Source organism: Scyliorhinus torazame, chromosome 4 (assembly GCF_047496885.1).
Source record: "Scyliorhinus torazame isolate Kashiwa2021f chromosome 4, sScyTor2.1, whole genome shotgun sequence".
Taxonomy (NCBI): Eukaryota; Metazoa; Chordata; class Chondrichthyes; order Carcharhiniformes; family Scyliorhinidae; genus Scyliorhinus; species Scyliorhinus torazame.
This window is the reverse complement of record NC_092710.1, coordinates 150,158,118-150,176,226: the sequence shown is the minus strand read 5'-3', so window position 1 is coordinate 150,176,226 and position 18,109 is coordinate 150,158,118. Positions and strand designations below refer to the sequence as shown.

Here is an 18,109-nt window from a genome sequence, read left to right as displayed (position 1 = left end):
TGCAGGGGACGGCGATCAAGGAGGTGCAGAAGGCCTCTGATAATGAGGACGAGATTCTGGGCCTGGCGGTCAGAGTGGTAGCGCACGAGGCGCTGCACAAAAAATGGCAGGAGAAGCTGGAAGACCTGGAGAATAGGTCAAGGAGGCAGAACCTGCGGATTCTGGGTCTCCCTGAAGGCGTGGAGGGGTCGGATGCTGGGGCATATGTGACCACGATGCTGAGTACGCTGATGGGCGCGGGGGCCTTCCCTAGGCCCCTGGAGCTGGATGGGCTGCACAGAGTCCTGGCAAGGAGGCCGAGGACTATGGTGGAAAGGTTCCACCGCTTCACTGATAGGGAGTGTGTCCTGCGTTGGGTGAAGGAGGAGCGGAGCAGCAGGTGGGAGAACACCGAGATCCGGATTGATCAGTACTGGAGTGCAGAGCTGGCCAAGAAGCGTGCACGATTCAATCGGGCCAAGGCGGTCCTCCACGGGAAGGGAGTGAAGTTCGGGCTGCTACAGCCGGCGAGGCTGTGGGTCACATACCAGGACCGACACCATTATTTTGATACGCCGGATGAGGCATGGACTTTCATCAAGAATGAGAAGTTGGACTCGAGTTAATGGATTGCAGTATATTATGGGGGTTGTTGGTGAGGGGGATGGGGCGGTGTTTGGGTGGGGTTTTCCCTGCATTTTCTTGTGTCTTTGTGGCCCCGTGGCCCGCAGGGATTTGGGTGAATTCGCAGTTGAGAGGAGCTGCGTCACAGGGGGTGGGGTCGGCCCAGGCGGGGAGCGCGGTTTTTCCCGCAAAATGGTGGGGGTGGTACCTGAAGTGGGGGACGGTACTGTGTTCGATGTCCGCATTGGTTCATACGGGGTGTAGGGGCGGGAGCGGCCGGGGTCAGCATGAGTCAGCTGACTTACGGGAGTGCAATGGGGCGGCAGGGGTTTAAGCAGTTGCTTGACGGGGGGGGGGGGGGGAAAGAGAGACTGGGTTGCTGCTGTGCTGACTGAGGGGGAATTGATGGTAAGGGGGACAGTCAGGGCGGGGAGCCTTCGCCTGGGGGGCTGGAGAGTGCGGGAGGCGCGGGCACGTGGCTGGCCTAAAAGAGGAAATGGCTAGTTGGGGGGGGGGGGGTAGGTAGGTAGCCCCCCCGATCCGGTTGACCACGTGGAACGTGAGAGGCCTGAATGGGCCGGGTGTTTTCGCACTTAAAGGGGCTAAAGGCAGACGTCGCCATGCTACAGGAAACACACCTGAAGATCGCGGATCAAACCAGGCTGAGGAAGGGATGGGTGGGACAGGTATTTCACTCGGGGCTGGATACGAAGAACAGGGGGGTCGCAATCTTGGTGAGTAAGCGGGCGGCATTTGAGGCAGTGGGTGTTATGGCAGATAAGGGGGATCGTTATGTTATGGTGAGTGGCAGGCTGCAGGGGACCCGGGTGGTGCTAGTGAATGTGTATGCTCCGAACTGGGACAATGCAGGGATCATTGGGGGGGGGGGGGGAGAGAGACTTAAATACGGTCCTGGACCCGACATTGTATCGGTCTTGGTCGAGGTCGGGTAAGAGGCCGGCAGCGGCCAAGGTCCTGAGGGGGTTCATGGACCAGATGGGGGGGGGGGGGGGGGGGGGGGGGGAGATCCGTGAAGATTTGCCAGGCCAAGGGCGAAGGAGTTTTACTTCTTCTCCCATGTGCACAAGGCTTACTCGCGGATAGATTTTTTCGTGGTAAGCAGGATGCTAATTCAGAGAGTGGAGGGGGCGGAGTAGTCGGCCATTGCGATCTTGGACCATGCCCCGCACTGGGTGGAGCTGGGGGTGGGGGAGGAGAGAGACCAACGCCCGCTGTGGCGAATGGACGTGGGACTACTGGCGGACGAGGAGGTCTCTGGGCGGGTCCGGAGGTGCATCCAAAGATATGTGGAGGCCAATGATAATGGGGAGGTTCCGGTGAGTGTGGTCTGGGAGGCACTGAAGGCAGTGGTCAGGGGGGAGCTAATCTCAATCCAGGCCCACAGGGAGAAGAGGGAGAGGATGGCGAGGGAGAGGTTGGTGGGGGAGATACTGAGGGTGGATAGGAGGTATTCAGAATCCCCCGAGGAGGGGTTGTTGGAGGAGCGCCAGAGCCTTCAAATGCAGTTTGACTTGTTAACCACGGGGAAGGCTGAGGCCCAGTTGAGGAAGGTACAGGGAGCAGTGTATGAGTATGGGGAGAAGGCAAGTCGGATGCTGGCGCATCAGTTGCGGAAGAGGGAGGTGGCTAGGGATATTGGGAGAATTAGAGATGGGGGGGAACATGGTGCTGAGCTCAGCTAAGATAAACGAGGTCTTTAAGGACTTTTATGGTAAATTATACGAGTCAGAACCCCCGGAGGGAGGGGAGGGGATGAGGCAGTTCCTGGACCAACTGAGGTTTCCAAAGGTGGAGGAAGGGCGGGTAGAGGGATTGGGGGCTCCGATTGAGATTGAGGAAATAATTAAGGGGTTGGGGAGTATGCAGGCGGGCAAGGCCCCGGGGCCGGATGGGTTTCCCGTAGAGTTCTTTAGGAAATTCTCGGAGCTGTTGGGCCCGTTGCTGTTGAGAACTTTTAACGAGGCTAAGGAAAAGGAAATCCTTCCCCCGACGATGTCGCAGGCTCTGATCTCGCCTATCCTCAAGCGTGAGGAGGACCCGTTGCAATGCAGCTCCTATAGGCCGATTTCGCTCCTTAATGTGGATGCCAAGCTGTTGGCCACTAGGATTGAGGACTGTGTCCCAGGAGTGATTCATGAGGATCAGACGGGGTTTGTGAAGGGCAGGCAGCTGAATACGAATGTGCGGAGGCTTCTGAATGTGATCATGATGCCCTCGGAGGGTGGGGACGCAGAAGTGGTAGCGGCAATGGACGCGGAGAAAGCCTTTGACTGGGTGGATTGGGAGTACCTGTTGGAGGTGTTAGGCAGATTTGGGTTTGGGGAGGAATTCATAGGGTGGGGCAAATTGTTGTATCAGGCCCCGGTAGCGAACCGGTGGTGGTCGGGGTACTTTAGACTATATCGTGGAACGAGGCAGGGGTGCCCCTTGTCCCCCCTGCTGTTTGCCCTGGCGATTGAGCCGCTGGCCATGGCGTTGAGGGAGTCCAGAAACTGGAGGGGGTGGGGGAAGAGCACAGTGTTTCACTGTATGCGGATGACCTGCTTCTGTACATTGCGGATCCGGTGGAGGGGATCGGGGAGGTCATGTGGATACTTAGGGATTTTGGAGACTTCTCGGGTTACAAGCTAAATGTGGGAAAAAGCAAGCTTTTTGTGATCCTTGCCGAGGGGCCAGGAAAAGCGGTTGGGAGAGCTACCGCTCAAAATGGAGGAGAGGAGCTTTCGGTACTTGGGCATCCAGATGGCCAAGAGCTGGGGGGTTTTGCACAAGCTCAATTTAGCGCGGCTGGTGGATCAGATGGAGGAGGACTTTAGGAGGTGGGATATGCTGCCACTCTCCCTGGAGGGCAGGGTGCAGTCCGTAAAGATGACGGTCCTCCCTAGGTTCTGGTTAGTCTTCCAGTGCTTGCCCAATAGCTGGTGGTCACATGCGACTGTTATACCCATTGAGTAACTACCAACCTACATGGCTCTCAATACTGGCCATTAGAAAGTCTCTTCTCTTCTGGACAAAGAATGGAATTCCTGACAGACGTTGCCAGCAAAGCCACTCCACTTCACTGGAGTATTTACTCCTGCACTGGGCATTTTTTCCCCCCAGCTCATTCTGTCCTGCACGGTGCTGCAGTCATATCATCGGTGTCACCTGTCCTCACTGGAGAAAGCAGAGGCCTAGCCTCATGGGGGGAGGTCTCTACTGCTGAAGGCAATGACTCATATGAAGGGACAGTTTGGCAGGCATTGACTACCCTCCAGTATATTGCAAACATCAATATTCTTAATGTTTAAACCTAAACAGTTAGTGTCAGTAAGCCAATAAACCTTGGACAGTGGGGGAATCCCAGTGAAGCTTTATCCTGTCCATACTCAACAATGATATAGAACACTTCTCAGCAAGGGGTTACAGACCAGAAAGCTTGCTAATTTTTCCCCTTAGTCTCCAAAATCGCAGCTGAGAGGAGCAAAGACCAGCGATTATCCAAGTGCATTGTTGCTCTGAAAAGTTACATTCCTAATGGTGCTTATTTGTGCTTGTTTCAGCAATTAACTTCCCAAGGACAAAACTATCAAGGATATTTTGTACAATTGTAAAATTTAAAATGTATTGCTCAATAAACAAGTATTTTTCCATTTGGAAGCTTACAAATACTATTAATGAGAACAGATAGGTATAGTGGTCCTTAAACTGCACCTCTAAATTTAATTCTGCGAGGTGATTATACCGTACAATGTAGTTAACAATCTATTTACCTATCCCTTTAGCACTGGGATGCCCATAGTCAGTTCATTATACAGGAAAAAAATGCTGATACTTCAGAAATCACAATAGGTACGAGAACTCAAGATTCCATCAGTATTGAAAATAATTCACTTCCCTCTGGTGTAGCAAGACGTGACAACATGACAATAATTGCATGGGTGAAATGAATCTAGAAAGCATTTTTTGGTGGAATGTTCAGGAGTGCTAAAGACAGTTGATCAAAATGCAAGAAATTCACCAACTTTGGATCAAAAGCTACATTCAAAGGAATGACAGGAGATTCACAGGATCCCCCCCAACAGCCAAACCAAAACGGTCACAAAGTAAATTTGATAAATGTAATGTTTTCATATCATCTATTGTATGCATGATCATATCTGTTTTGCATGGTACAAAGCCTGTCAGATAAAGTCAGCAACTTTAAGCCCCAATTGTGGAAGCAATCATTTTGTTTTGGTGCAAAACATTAATTAGCTCTTTACTAATACTGCAGGACAGATGGATATAAAAATTAAATTTCAAATTATGTGCAATTAAAACCAAACATGGGAAATAAACAGTGAAAGGGGATTGGTGACTGAGAACTGACTTCCTTGACCCAAAAATCCCGCTCATCAACTTTAATTGTTAACGCAAATTACCTGGTGCTCCGCAATCACAGCAAACATCGTTCCCGGTCATCCGCTGTACCTCTACAATAATCGCTTTTGTTAACTCTTGGACAATATTATTTTCTCCTGTATTATGGTCTCCCTTGAAAGCATTGTTTAAAGCTTCTTCTTTACTGTTCTGCAAAACGGACATCCAACTGAAGAAAGTGAGATATATTTCAGACATACGGAACTGAAGAGGAAGTATTTCTATCCAAAATTATGTTTACAATTAAAATGCTATATTCGTGTTCCAGAGATTTTGACTTCGGACTATGAATTTCCAGTGCTATAAGTTGCCATAAGCTTGCAACATCTTGGTGGTGTTGGTATTATTACTTTTTAACCATTTTTCTCCTCTTTCCCACTTGTTCGACACAGTTTAACACATGCTCTGGTGTTCTATTCAACAATATTATTTTCAAGCCTTAGCATGGCCTGTCTGAAGGTGAACAACAATGAAATGTTCAAGTTCAGGGGAGGATTGGGTAACGGCTGAAAGGGCATCATTCAGCCATCAGGCTCACAGACAAGATAGAGTTAGAGGGGCCAGTAAATAAATTGTGGGGTTACTGGGGACAAATGACGCATGCATCATCTAATAGGATTGCGATTTATTCAAAATCCGTTTACACAATTACCCGGTGTAGCAACAGTTGAATCGCGCAAGATCCCCAAATTGGGCTCCGCGCCAGGCCAATCGCAAGTCACCCAACTCCCTCTGTCTGGCACGATCTGCAACTTGTCTTCGTTGGGCGAGATTCAGATCTGCATATTTAAATCAGCAGGATTCACCCGGCACCCAGGAGTCAACGGCCATACTTGTGAAACCTTGCCAGAGCGCCGTTTAGTACTGGTCTGCACAAACGTGGATCAGGCGTGACGGTTCCTCAGGGGGTCTCGTAGGCCATTAGAGAACCCTGGGTGGTCGGGGACAGAGCAGGGTAGTACCCTGGCACTCCCACCGGCATCTGGACACCATGGTATTGCCAGCCTGGCACCATCATACAGGCACTTTGGCAGTGCCACCCAAAATGTCTGGGAGGCACTGCCAGGGTGCCATGGACAGTGCCAGGGTGCCAGTGCCAAGTTGGCACTGCCAGGGTTCAGACTGGGGGGGGGGGGGGGGCGCCATGCCCAGTGGAGGGGGGGGGTTGCCAAGGGCCTCGATATGGTTGAGGGCTGAAAGGGGCTGGACGGGAAGAAAGGGAGCAGTCATTCAAAATGGCATCCCGATCTGTGAGGAGCCGTTCTGACTAAAGTGTGGCCTTGGCAAGGCGAAACTCTTTGAGGCCAAAAACAACAGCAAAGTACCGTTGAGTAGCAGGGTAATTCTTGGCAATGCAGCTGCTGAGAAGCAACCCACCAAATGTGCCCCAAAACGGATTTTATTTTTTGTCTGCTGAATCACGCCCTATGAGTGCAATACAGTAAAACATTAAACATCAGTTTTAGAATATCACTAACAGTTGATTAATTAACAGTTTGAGAAAATTTGGAGATATCTGACCTAAGTATTCACTCTGTAGGAATGATACCAGTTTCCAAGGATCAATTATGCTTCAACAAGATTGATAAATAACAACGCACGTTATTTGCTATTATATTTGACATCTTTCATTATGTCCTGGATGATGGTTAATGGCTTAATTGCATTATGCGGTGGCTGAGTTGAATACTTTTTGTCTGTGGTTCAGACTGATATCCTTAACCATTTTCCTTCTATTAATTAATGAAGTGTAGTACCCCTAGGTCAATGATGATAGATCATTAATTTTCTGTGCTTTTAAGTAGTTCTTTAATTTCAGTGTTCAAAATCAAGATTAACTGGCTCTTTTTATTCTGTCTGGATGGCCTTTGCAGTGTTCAAGCCCAATGCCTATGTCAATGCTGAGTGGTCCATCTGGTTTTATTTCTATTATTAGTTACTTAAATCAGCCTAATGGTGAGGTCTGTGTTCATTTTTTTAGCACGTTCTTCATTCCTAAGGAGATAATGTACTACATGGATAACTGGTTTATCCTTTGACGGGATTTGAATGTGAATTTAGTTTTAAAGTCGTCTAATGAAACCTGTCTATTGGGTTGCCTTGTTTTAAGTTTCGACTGAAGAATTCCAGGTCCTCTTCCCCAGATCTGTTTATTCATCTTTCCTGTGAAGTTTGTTGTTGATTATTATATTTACATATCTACAATCTTGCTTTTTCCACTGACCATATTGAATCATATCTTTTTTCCAGGTTTTTTCTAACTATCCTTTTCTGTCTTCTCAGCACAGCAGTTTCTGTCACTCATGATGACCAAGATCCCTTTGGATTTTGAACTGTTGGTCTCAAAATGTACATCTAATATTGCCTTTTCACTTGGTTAGTGCTTTGTCTTTGCAGTTGGCATTAGGGCAGAAAAGGAAAAGAGATCTTTTATTGCATCTGCCTCATATTGTAATATAATGCTTTTGATCTATTCTTTCTTCTTTGTATGGTTCGTAAATAATATGGATAGATTTATGTGCTTCTTTGCAACAAACAGCTGGGTGGCTCAGTGGTTAGCGCTGCTGCCTCACATCGCCAGGGGCTTGGGTTCAATTCCAGCCTTGGTTACTGTGCGCAGGTCGCATTTTCTACCCGTGTCTGCATGGATTTCCTCCGGGTGAACCGGTTTCCTCCCACAGTCCAAAAATAAGGCCAGGTGAATTAGCCGTGATAAATTGCCCCTTAGTGTCCAAGGATATTCAGGTTAGGTGGGGATTTAGGGGTTAGGGCAGGGGAGTAGGCCTAGGTGGGGTTCTTTCAGAGGGTCAGTGCAGACTTGATGGGCTGAATGGCCTCCTTCTGCACTGTCGGAATTCTAATTCTATGGTTTCAGACTAATCAACTCAGTATGTACGGGATGCTAATTTCATTGTGCCTGTTTCCATCCACCTTGAGCTCTATTTCTACACTAGCAAAATTGTTGTTTCCAAGCCCTCACGGTTATCGTCAACACTGCACATTTCCATTCCTTTAAGGTTTCTGCTGCTTGAGTTAAGACTTGTGAAATTTTGAATAATATATGGTCTCTAGGTTCTTAATTTCAAGAGATGATCAACTCCATTGCTTTGTTAGTCATCATTAACTAATTTTACCACGATTTTGTAAAAGGTAGCATGAATTGATGTCAATTAGACAGGTAAAGTAATGGTTAAGTATAAAATAGTCCTCTTTTGTTTGTGTGACTTTGAGAGAACAATAAGTGATTCTATTTTCATCTGGTATCCACTCTTGCATACTTTCAACTGCGTTGGCAACCAAGAGGAGGGAAACTTGCCAATTTTCATATTCCTTCAACAGAGGAATTGAGGACAACTGTAGAGCTGCAACACAATCTCAGATGAGACTAGGAATCGAATTTTGGTGTATTTAGTTTGGCTAAACACTGGATAGATTCAAAAAGTCATAGGATTTACAGTGCAGAAGACCATTCATCCCATCAAGTCTGTACTGGCCCTTAAGAGGACACCCTACTTGAGCCCACACCATTAAACCTATCTCCGTAACCCTGTAGCCCCCCCCCCCTAAACCTTTTGGAATCTGAGGAGCAATTTAGCATGGCTAATCCACCTAACCTGCACATCTTTGGACTGTGGGAGGAAACCAGAGCACTCTGCCACCCACAGTCAACAGGAGACCTTTGATTTGACTGGCTAATGACCTTTGATTGGCTGGTTTAGCTCAGTGAGCTAGACAGCTGGTTTGTAATGCAGAACAAGGCCAGCAGCACAAGTTCAATTCCCGTACCAGCTTACGCGAACAGGCTATGGAATGCATACCTTTGGTTTGTGGAGGTGAGACCCAAGCAGACACAGGGAGAATGTGCAAACTCCACACGGACAGTGACCTGGGGCCGGGATCGAAATTGGGCCCATGCTCGAAACTGGGCCTCAGCGCCGTGAGGCAGCACTGCGCCACCCATGGCTGGAGGATCTTATGGAGTTTTTATACCTTGAGAAAATTAAGGACACCATAAGGGGTGCAAATTGAGGGGTTCGACAAAAGATGGCAGCCATTTATTTTATAGTTTAAAGAGCTTGTCACCGTCAGCTGCTTTGGGGGGGGGGGGGGGGGGGGGGGGGTAGGGGTGATGGTAATATCGGTTTTAGTTTGTTTTTCTGTTTTATACTTACAAAATATATTGAAGAAAATTATATTTACAAAAATTAGTTACTCAAATATAAGGAGCAGAATAATGGGACAACACAAACTATTTCTATTGAATACTTTCTTTAATTCAGGGAAAAATTACACCTAACATTTAAATGTACAAAATTGCAGAGTTGAATTTAATTGTTAATGTTTTTGGACCATAAACACTACCATTACTCCAGCAGATTGCAGTAGCTACCTAGAAGCAACAATCAAGACCAAGGTTGCCATTTAATCAGCACCGCATGATTGTATGTTTGTCTTTCTGTGGTCACCTTAAACCATAAATGTGTTCCCAAGTTGCCAGTGCAGAAGACTTCCATTTAATGCACTTTGCAAATCATTGCATTCGTGGTAACAATTTAATTTCATAAAATGCCAGGAAGGTTTTACAGCAGTTTGGATAGTAATGTACAAACATTGTGGAACAAGAATTGTTACTGAACAATATTACCTTACTAAAATATAGTTATTTTAATTCATCTGAAGCCAGCTACCCTAAAATCTAACTTCGGAGTTGCCAATTATACCCAGGAGGCTATATTCTTAAATGCAACTATCAGTTAGGAAATAGATAATTACATGGAAGGAGAGATTTCTATCTCCTCTTACAACTCCTTTCTTTCCCATTTTTGCACGCACAATATGCTAACTTTTTTGAACCCAGATCACAAATATTTATTGCTGTTGAGGTGAGATCATCCCAATAAACTGAATTGGAGACATTCCTGGAAATTACCAAGTACCTCCTCCACTTCTGCTAGTAGAGTGATCCATAGAGAGGATCCACAAAAAAATCATTTCCAGCATGACAAGCTCAGGTTTGAACTAGCCAGTTATTGCAAAGGAACGCATTCCTTCTGCTTTAATGGAACATAAGAATTTTTATATTTATTATAATTGGTGATTTAGAGGGGCTGGTTTAGCACAGTGGGCTAAATAGCTGGCTTGTAATGCAGAACAATGCCAGCAGCGCGGGTTCAATTCCCGTACCGGCCTCCCCGAACAGGCGCCGGAATGTGGCGACTAGGGGCTTTTCACAGTAACTTCATTGAAGCCTACTTGTGACAATAAGCGATTATTATTATAGATTGAGAATGTTGTGACAAGTGTTTATTGCAATAATTGAAAATTAATATTAGCAAAGAAAAATGATCCAACAGACATTTTATGCATCCTCCTTCTCCCAACCCACAGAGTAGGCAGGAGTCTGGAGGACAGGGGGCATAAAATCAGCTGCATGGTGTTCATCACCTAACCATCTCCCCTGTTATTTTATCACATAGGCCACATTAATCTGACGGCCTTTTTGCAAGCAAAGCTGTAAAGTTCCCAGGAACATGTTGTGGAACCAACTAGGGAAAAGGCTATCTTAGATCATTGTGTAACGAGGCAGTGTTAATTAGTAATGTCATCGTAAAAGATCCACGGGAAATAGTGATCATAATACCACTGAATTCCATGTTAAGTTTGATGAAATTCCATGCTAACTTTGCAAATAATATACTCCAATCACAAACGGGAATCTCAAACAAAGCTAATTACAGATGTGTGAGGAGATAATGGACTATGATTATTTGGGTAAATAGGCTAAAAGGTAAGGAGGCAAATGAAATGAAATGAAATGAAAATCGCTTATTGTCACAAGTAGGCTTCAAATGAAGTTACTGTGAAAACCCCGGCTCCTGTTCGGGGAGGCTGGTACGGGAATTGAACCGTGCTGCTGACCTGCCTTGGTCTGCTTTCAAAGCCAGCGATTTAGCCCTGTGCTAAACCAGCCGTAGGAAACATTTAAATTAACAATTCAAAAGGTTTCACAAAAATGCAACAAACACCCATCCATGGCTCATTCAGGAAGTTACCGATAGCATTAGATTAAAAGAGGTTTGCAATGTTTCAAAAAACAATTAGAAGGCTGAGGAGTGGTAGTGTTTTAGAAACCAGCAAAGGGCCACCAAAAAGTTGTCAAAAAGGGGAGGAAAAACACATCAGAGTAAACTAATCAGAAATACAAATGAAGTTAAGAGCTTTGATAACTAGATAAAATGGAAGAAAGTAGCTAAAGTAAACCTTGGTCCCTTAAATTATCATTGGGATTAAGAAATGGCAGAGGCATTGATCAAATACTTTGTCTGCCTTCACAGTAAAGACACAAATTTCATACCAGGAATAGACAGTAACCCAAGGACTAAAAAGTGCTTAAAAAAATGAAGAAAATTAATATTAGCACAGAAAAAATATTCGAGAAACCCAAGAGACAAAAATCTGACAAATCTAGGGTGGCACAGTGGTTAGCACTGTTCACTCACGGCGCTAAGGACCCGGGTTCAATCCCGGCCCTGGATCACTGTCCCTGTGAAGTTTGCACATTCTCTGTGTTTGCATGGATCTCACCCACAACCCAAAGATGTGCATGGTAGGTGGATTGGCCATGCTAAATTGCCCATTAATTGGGAAAAAAATAATTGGGTACTTCAAATTAAAAAAACAATCTGAAAAATCATAGTGACCTGATGGCCTATACCCTCGTGTTCCAAAAGAGATAGTTTCAAGGATAATGATGCACTAGCTATGATTTTCCAAATTCACTCATGATTCTGGAATAGTCCCATCAGATTGGAAGTTTGAAAATCTAACAGCTTTTTTCAAGAAAGAAGGGAGAGAGAAAACAGCAAACTATTGGCTACTTAACCAAATGTCTATGGTTGGGAATATGTTGGTAGCTATTATTAAGAAAGTCTTAACAATGTACTTAGAAAAACATCATATGATTAGAATAGGTTAACATGGCTTGACTAACAGGAAATTCTGTTTGACAAATTTATTAGAGTTTTTTGACGATGTAACAAATAGGGCAACCAGTGGATGTAATATACCTGGATTTCTAAAAGGCATTTGATAAGGTGCCACACAAAAGGTTAGTAGGCCAAATATAGGCTCATGGAGTTGGGGGTAACATAACAGCATGGTTAAAGTATTAGTCAACAGTTAGAAAGAAGAGAAGACAAAAATGGGACCTTTTTTCAAGTTGGCAGACAAGTGAATAGTGGAGTGCCACGATCAGTGCTGGAGCCACAGCTATTTACAATATATTATTGACTTGGAAGAAGAATCAGGGGGCACGATCTAACGGAAAGGTTTCTAAGTGTCATTTGTGGTCAGCTCTGCCGGCGGGTTCCTCAGTCACTTTTTTGGGCCCTGGTGAGTTTCTCATTGGTTTAGTCCACACGTAGAATTTCTTTCTTCACTGGGAAGCTTAGCTCAGAGATCGGGTCGCCATTTTGAAAGGGTGCCCCAATCTCAAAGAGAGCTTATGGATCTATTGCCGCCCAAGGGCAATGTCATGTCCTCCCACCCCCCCCTCCCCGCCCCCCCACCTGCCCAAGTGAGGACACCCCCGCTATGGGGTTCCTGGGCCACCCCACGCCCCCTTACAGGTTCTTTGCCCCCCCCCTTCTAGAACCCCCACCCATTGCCCCTTCCCCCCAATCTCCCGGAGACACCTTCTTGCCTGCCCAGCACACCCTGCCCCCACTCTCCATAGCCCCTCCCACCCCACTCTCCTTTCATTGTAATGTCCCTTCGGGCCCTGACGCTTGGCAGTGCAACCCTGGCAACCTTGCAGTGACACTCTGGCAGTGCTCCTGCTGGCTTGGCAGTGCCAGAGTGGCAGTGTCATGATGCCAGCCAGGCAGTACCACATTCCGGAGGGGGGGGGGGGGGGGGGGGGGGGGGCACCCTTCCCTATCCCTGACAAGTAATGGGTCTCCAATGGCCAGGTGCCGTTCCACCCGGTCCACGTTTGTGTGGAGCTTTACTGAATGGCGCCCAGCTGGGACTTCCTGGGGAGTTCAACAAGAGTAGGCCTTTGTAGGTTTACGGCCTACTTACGCGAACGTGGCTTGGTCACGTCAATTGTGGGCTGTTTTCCGATCTCGTCGCCTCGCAGGACTTGGGTAGATCCCACGGCTGCCTAAAACCTTGCAACAGCTTCACCCGGCGTCTACCAGCTGGTCGTGCTCCCGTTCGAGCGTGACGTGCCCAATAGATCATGCCCAGGGTGTAAGGTAGCTAAGTTGCTGATGATATAAACTAGGCGGAAAGGGAAGCTGTGGGGAGGACATGGAGCCCGATAAGAGATACAAACAGGTGAAATGTAATGAGCAACAAAAAGAGATTTGTTAGTGCTCTTTGGGGGGGGTTTAAACTAATGCAGCAGGGGCATGGGAACCTGGATTGTAGTTTTAGGGTAAGGGAGAATGAGAGTATAGAGGTCAGGAGCACAGATTTGACGTCGCAGGAGGGGGCCAGTGTTCAGGTAGGTGGTTTGAAGTGTGCCTACTTCAATGCCAGGAGTATACGAAACAAGGTAGGGGAACTGGCAGCATGGGTTGGTACCTGGGACTTCGATGTTGTGGCCATTTCGGAGACATGGATAGAGCAGGGACAGGAATGGATGTTGCAGGTTCCGGGGTTTAGGTGTTTTAGTAAGCTCAGAGAAGGAGGCAAGAGAGGGGGAGGTGTGGCGCTGCTAGTCAAGAGCAGTATTACGGTGGCGGAGAGGTGCTAGATGGGGACTCTTCTTCCGAGGTAGTATGGGCTGAAGTTAGAAACAGGAAAGGAGAGGTCACCCTGTTGGGAGTTTTTTATAGGCCTCCTAATAGTTCTAGGGATGTAGAGGAAAGGATGGCGAAGATGATTCTGGATATGAGCGAAAGTAACAGGGTAGTTATTATGGGAGACTTTAACTTTCCAAATATTGACTGGAAAAGATATAGTTCGAGTACAATAGATGGGTCGTTTTTTGTACAGTGTGTGCAGGAGGGTTTCCTGAAACAATATGTTGACAGGCCAACAAGAGGCGAGGCCACGTTGGATTTGGTTTTGGGTAATCAACCAGGCCAGGTGTTGGATTTGGAGGTAGGAGAGCACTTTGGGGACAGTGACCACAATTCGGTGACGTTTACGTTAATGATGGAAAGGGATAAGTATACACCGCAGGGCAAGAGTTATAGCTGGGGGAAGGGCAATTATGATGCCATTAGACGTGACTTGGGGGGGATAAGGTGGAGAAGTAGGCTGCAAGTGTTGGGCACACTGGATAAGTGGGGCTTGTTCAAGGATCAGCTACTGCGTGTTCTTGATAAGTATGTACCGGTCAGACAGGGAGGAAGGCGTCGAGCGAGGGAACCGTGGTTTACCAAGGAAGTGGAATCTCTTATTAAGAGGAAGAAGGAGGCCTATGTGAAGATGAAGTGTGAAGTTTCGGTTGGGGCAATGGATAGTTACAAGGTAGCGAGGAAGGATCTAAAGAGAGAGCTAAGATGAGCAAGGAGGGGACATGAGAAGTATTTGGCAGGAAGGATCAAGGAAAACCCAAAAGCTTTCTATCGGTATGTCAGGAATAAGCGAATGACTAGGGAAAGAGTAGGACCAGTCAAGGACAGGGATGGGAAATTGTGTGTGGAGTCTGAAGAGATAGGCGAGATACTAAATGAATATTTTTCGTCAGTATTCACTCAGGAAAAAGATAATGTTGTGGAGGAGAATGCTGAGCCCCAGGCTAATAGAATAGATGGCACTGAGGTACGTAGGGAAGAGGTGTTGGCAATTCTGGACAGGCTGAAAATAGATAAGTCCCCGGGACCTGATGGGATTTATCCTAGGATTCTCTGGGAGGCCAGGGAAGAGATTGCTGGACCTTTGGCTTTGTTTTTAATGTCATGATTGGCTACAGGAATAGTGCCAGAGGACTGGAGGACAGCAAATGTGGTCCCTTTGTTCAAAAAGGGGAGCAGAGACAACCCCAGCAACTATAGACCGGTGAGCCTCACGTCTGTAGTGGGTAAAGTCTTGGAGGGGATTATAAGAGACAAGATTTATAATCATCTAGATAGGAATAATATGATCAGGGATAGTCAGCATGGCTTTGTGAAGGGTAGGTCATGCCTCACAAACCTTATTGAGTTCTTTGAGAAGGTGACTGAACAGGTAGACGAGGGTAGAGGAGTTGATGTGGTGTATATGGATTTCAGCAAAGCGTTTGATAAGGTTCCCCACGGTAGGCTATTGCAAAAAATACGGAGGCTGGGGATTGAGGGTGATTTAGAGATGTGGATCAGAAATTGGCTAGCTGAAAGAAGACAGAGGGTGGTGGTTGATGGGAAATGTTCAGAATGGAGTACAGTCACAAGTGGAGTACCACAAGGATCTGTTCTGGGGCCGTTGCTGTTTGTCATTTTTATCAATGACCTAGAGGAAGGCGCAGAAGGGTGGGTGAGTAAATTTGCAGACGATACTAAAGTCGGTGGTGTTGTCGATAGTGCGGAAGGATGTAGCAGGTTACAGAGGGATATAGATAAGCTGCAGAGCTGGGCTGAGAGGTGGCAAATGGAGTTTAATGTAGAGAAGTGTGAGGTGATTCACTTTGGAAGGAATAACAGGAATGCGGAATATTTGGCTAATGGTAAAGTTCTTGAAAGTGTGGATGAGCAGAGGGATCTAGGTGTCCATGTACATAGATCCCTGAAAGTTGCCACCCAGGTTGATAGGGTTGTGAAGAAGGCCTATGGAGTGTTGGCCTTTATTGGTAGAGGGATTGAGTTCCGGAGTCGGCAGGTCATGTTGCAGCTGTACAGAACTCTGGTACTGCCGCATTTGGAGTATTGTGTACAGTTCTGGTCACCGCATTTAGGAAGGATGTGGAGGCTTTGGAGCGGGTGCAGAGGAGATTTACCAGGATGTTGCCTGGTATGGAGGGAAAATCTTATGAGGAAAGGCTGATGGACTTGAGGTTGTTTTCGTTGGAGAGAAGAAGGTTAAGAGGAGACTTAATAGAGGCATACAAAATGATCAGGGGGTTGGATAGGGTGGACAGTGAGAGCCTTCTCCCGCGGATGGATATGGCTGGCACGAGGGGACATAACTTTAAACTGAGGGGTAATAGATATAGGACAGAGGTCAGAGGTAGGTTCTTTACGCAAAGAGTAGTGAGGCCGTGGAATGCCCTACCTGCTACAGTAGTGAACTCGCCAACATTGAGGGCATTTAAAAGTTTATTGGATAAACATATGGATGATAATGGCATAGTGTAGGTTAGATGGCTTTTGTTTCGGTGAAACATCGTGGGCCGAAGGGCCTGTACTGCGCTGTATTGTTCTATGTTCTATGACGGATGGGTTATAATGTTCAGAATGTGAAGTTATTCACTTTGATCATAAGAATAGCAAAGCAGAATAATTTTTAAGAAGTGTGAAACTTGTAAAAGTTGATGCTCAAAGAGACTTTGGTGTGCTTGTGTAGGGAACACAAAGTTAGCATGCTGGTGTGGTAAGGAATTAGGAAGGGAAATGACAGCTGGCCTTTATTGTAAGGGGATTGGAGAACAGGACTAAATAAGTCCTGCTAAAATTGTACAGGGTTTTGGTGGGACCACCTCTGGAATAATGTGTGCAGTTTTGGGCTCCCAAGAAAGAATATACTTGCATTGGAGTCTGTACTGCAAAGTTTCACCAAATTGGTTTCTGTGATAATTTATTATTTTTTTAAATTTCGAATACCCAATTAATTTTTCCAATTAAGGGGCAATTTAGCGTGGCCAATTCACCTACCCTACACATCTTTTTGGGTTGTGGGGGCGAAACCCACACAAACACGGGGAGCATGTGCAAACTCCACACAGACAGTGACCCAGAGCCGGGATCGAACCTGGGACTTTGGCGCCGTGAGGCTGCAGTGTTACCACTGCGCCACCGTGCTGCACTTTGGTTTCTGTGATAAGAGGCTGAGTAAACTGGGCCCACATGCTTTGGAGTTTCGAAGAATGAGAAGTGATCTAATTGAAACCTACAAAATTCTGTTGAGGCTTGATAGCATAAATGTTGATAGTATTTCTGCTGTTTAGGGAATCTAAAACACATGGGCATGGCCACAGGATAAGGATCCCATTATTATAGCACTGGAATGAGGAGAGGTTTGTGGATGTTCCATCATTGACTACATTTACTGCTGGGATAGACAGATTTTTGGTCTCTCAGGGAATCAAGGGATTTGTGAAGTGGGCAGGAAAATGGAGTTGAATACCAAGAGCAACAATGATCATCTTTAATGGCAGGCGGGTCAGGCTCGACAGGTTATAGGGCCTACACCTGCTCCCATTTCTTGTATTGTGTAACATCAAACCCACAGCTCCCAACCCTCCCAAACCCAGTCCTCCACCCACCTCATGCAGGCCGGCTGCACTGGGCCCATGAAATCCCCTGCTCACTTTCTAATCCAGCCCCATGGTTTCTTGGCATGGTTGACTGCCTACCATTCCAGCAGTGGCCACAGCTCCCAGTCATGCCGCTGTGACTAGACAGCTACCAGCCATTTTATTTGCCAACACAGGTCAGGGCACAAGTTCAGCCTGAACCAACTAAGTCTGATGACCGTAAAATCACCTCAGGATAACCTGGCCATGTGGAGGCGGCTGATCATATAGAAATAATTATTTGCCACAGAGCTATATTTATGAAGCAAACCTTCTAAGCGATTAAGCATTTTACATCAGTAGTTTTAAAACTTACATTTGGCATTCCTGTTCATCATCCACTTGAAAATGGTATGTTCTGTCATCTGTACATTGACAAAAGATGGATTGCAAATGCAAAATTCAAACCATTAGTTGCAAATCAGAAATTCAATTTTATATGCAGTTCTGAGTCCTAAAAGACAGTTTAGTTAAGTGACATTAACAGAAGATTTTAAAGAATATCAGGAATCCTTAAAGTATTGGAACCAATCGGTTTTATGGAAATTCTTCACTATAAAATCCCATTATGCTTCTCTAAATAACTTGCATTTATAAGCAACATTAACATAGAAAATGTTTCAAAGTTGACCCCATTCCCCA

General features: G+C 46.2%; 1 protein-coding gene across 1 annotated transcript in view; it reads right to left on the bottom strand.

Moving 5' to 3' along the window:
* The window catches only part of asap2a (ArfGAP with SH3 domain, ankyrin repeat and PH domain 2a), a 228,661-nt gene that overhangs the window by 80,740 nt on the left and 129,812 nt on the right, over positions 1–18,109 (bottom strand). The window contains exons 13-14 of the mRNA XM_072498751.1: positions 17,784–17,832; positions 5,028–5,194 (exon numbers count right to left, since the gene is read on the bottom strand). Of these exons, the coding sequence (XP_072354852.1) occupies positions 5,028–5,194; positions 17,784–17,832 (216 nt within the window). The remainder of the gene's footprint in view (positions 1–5,027; positions 5,195–17,783; positions 17,833–18,109) is intronic.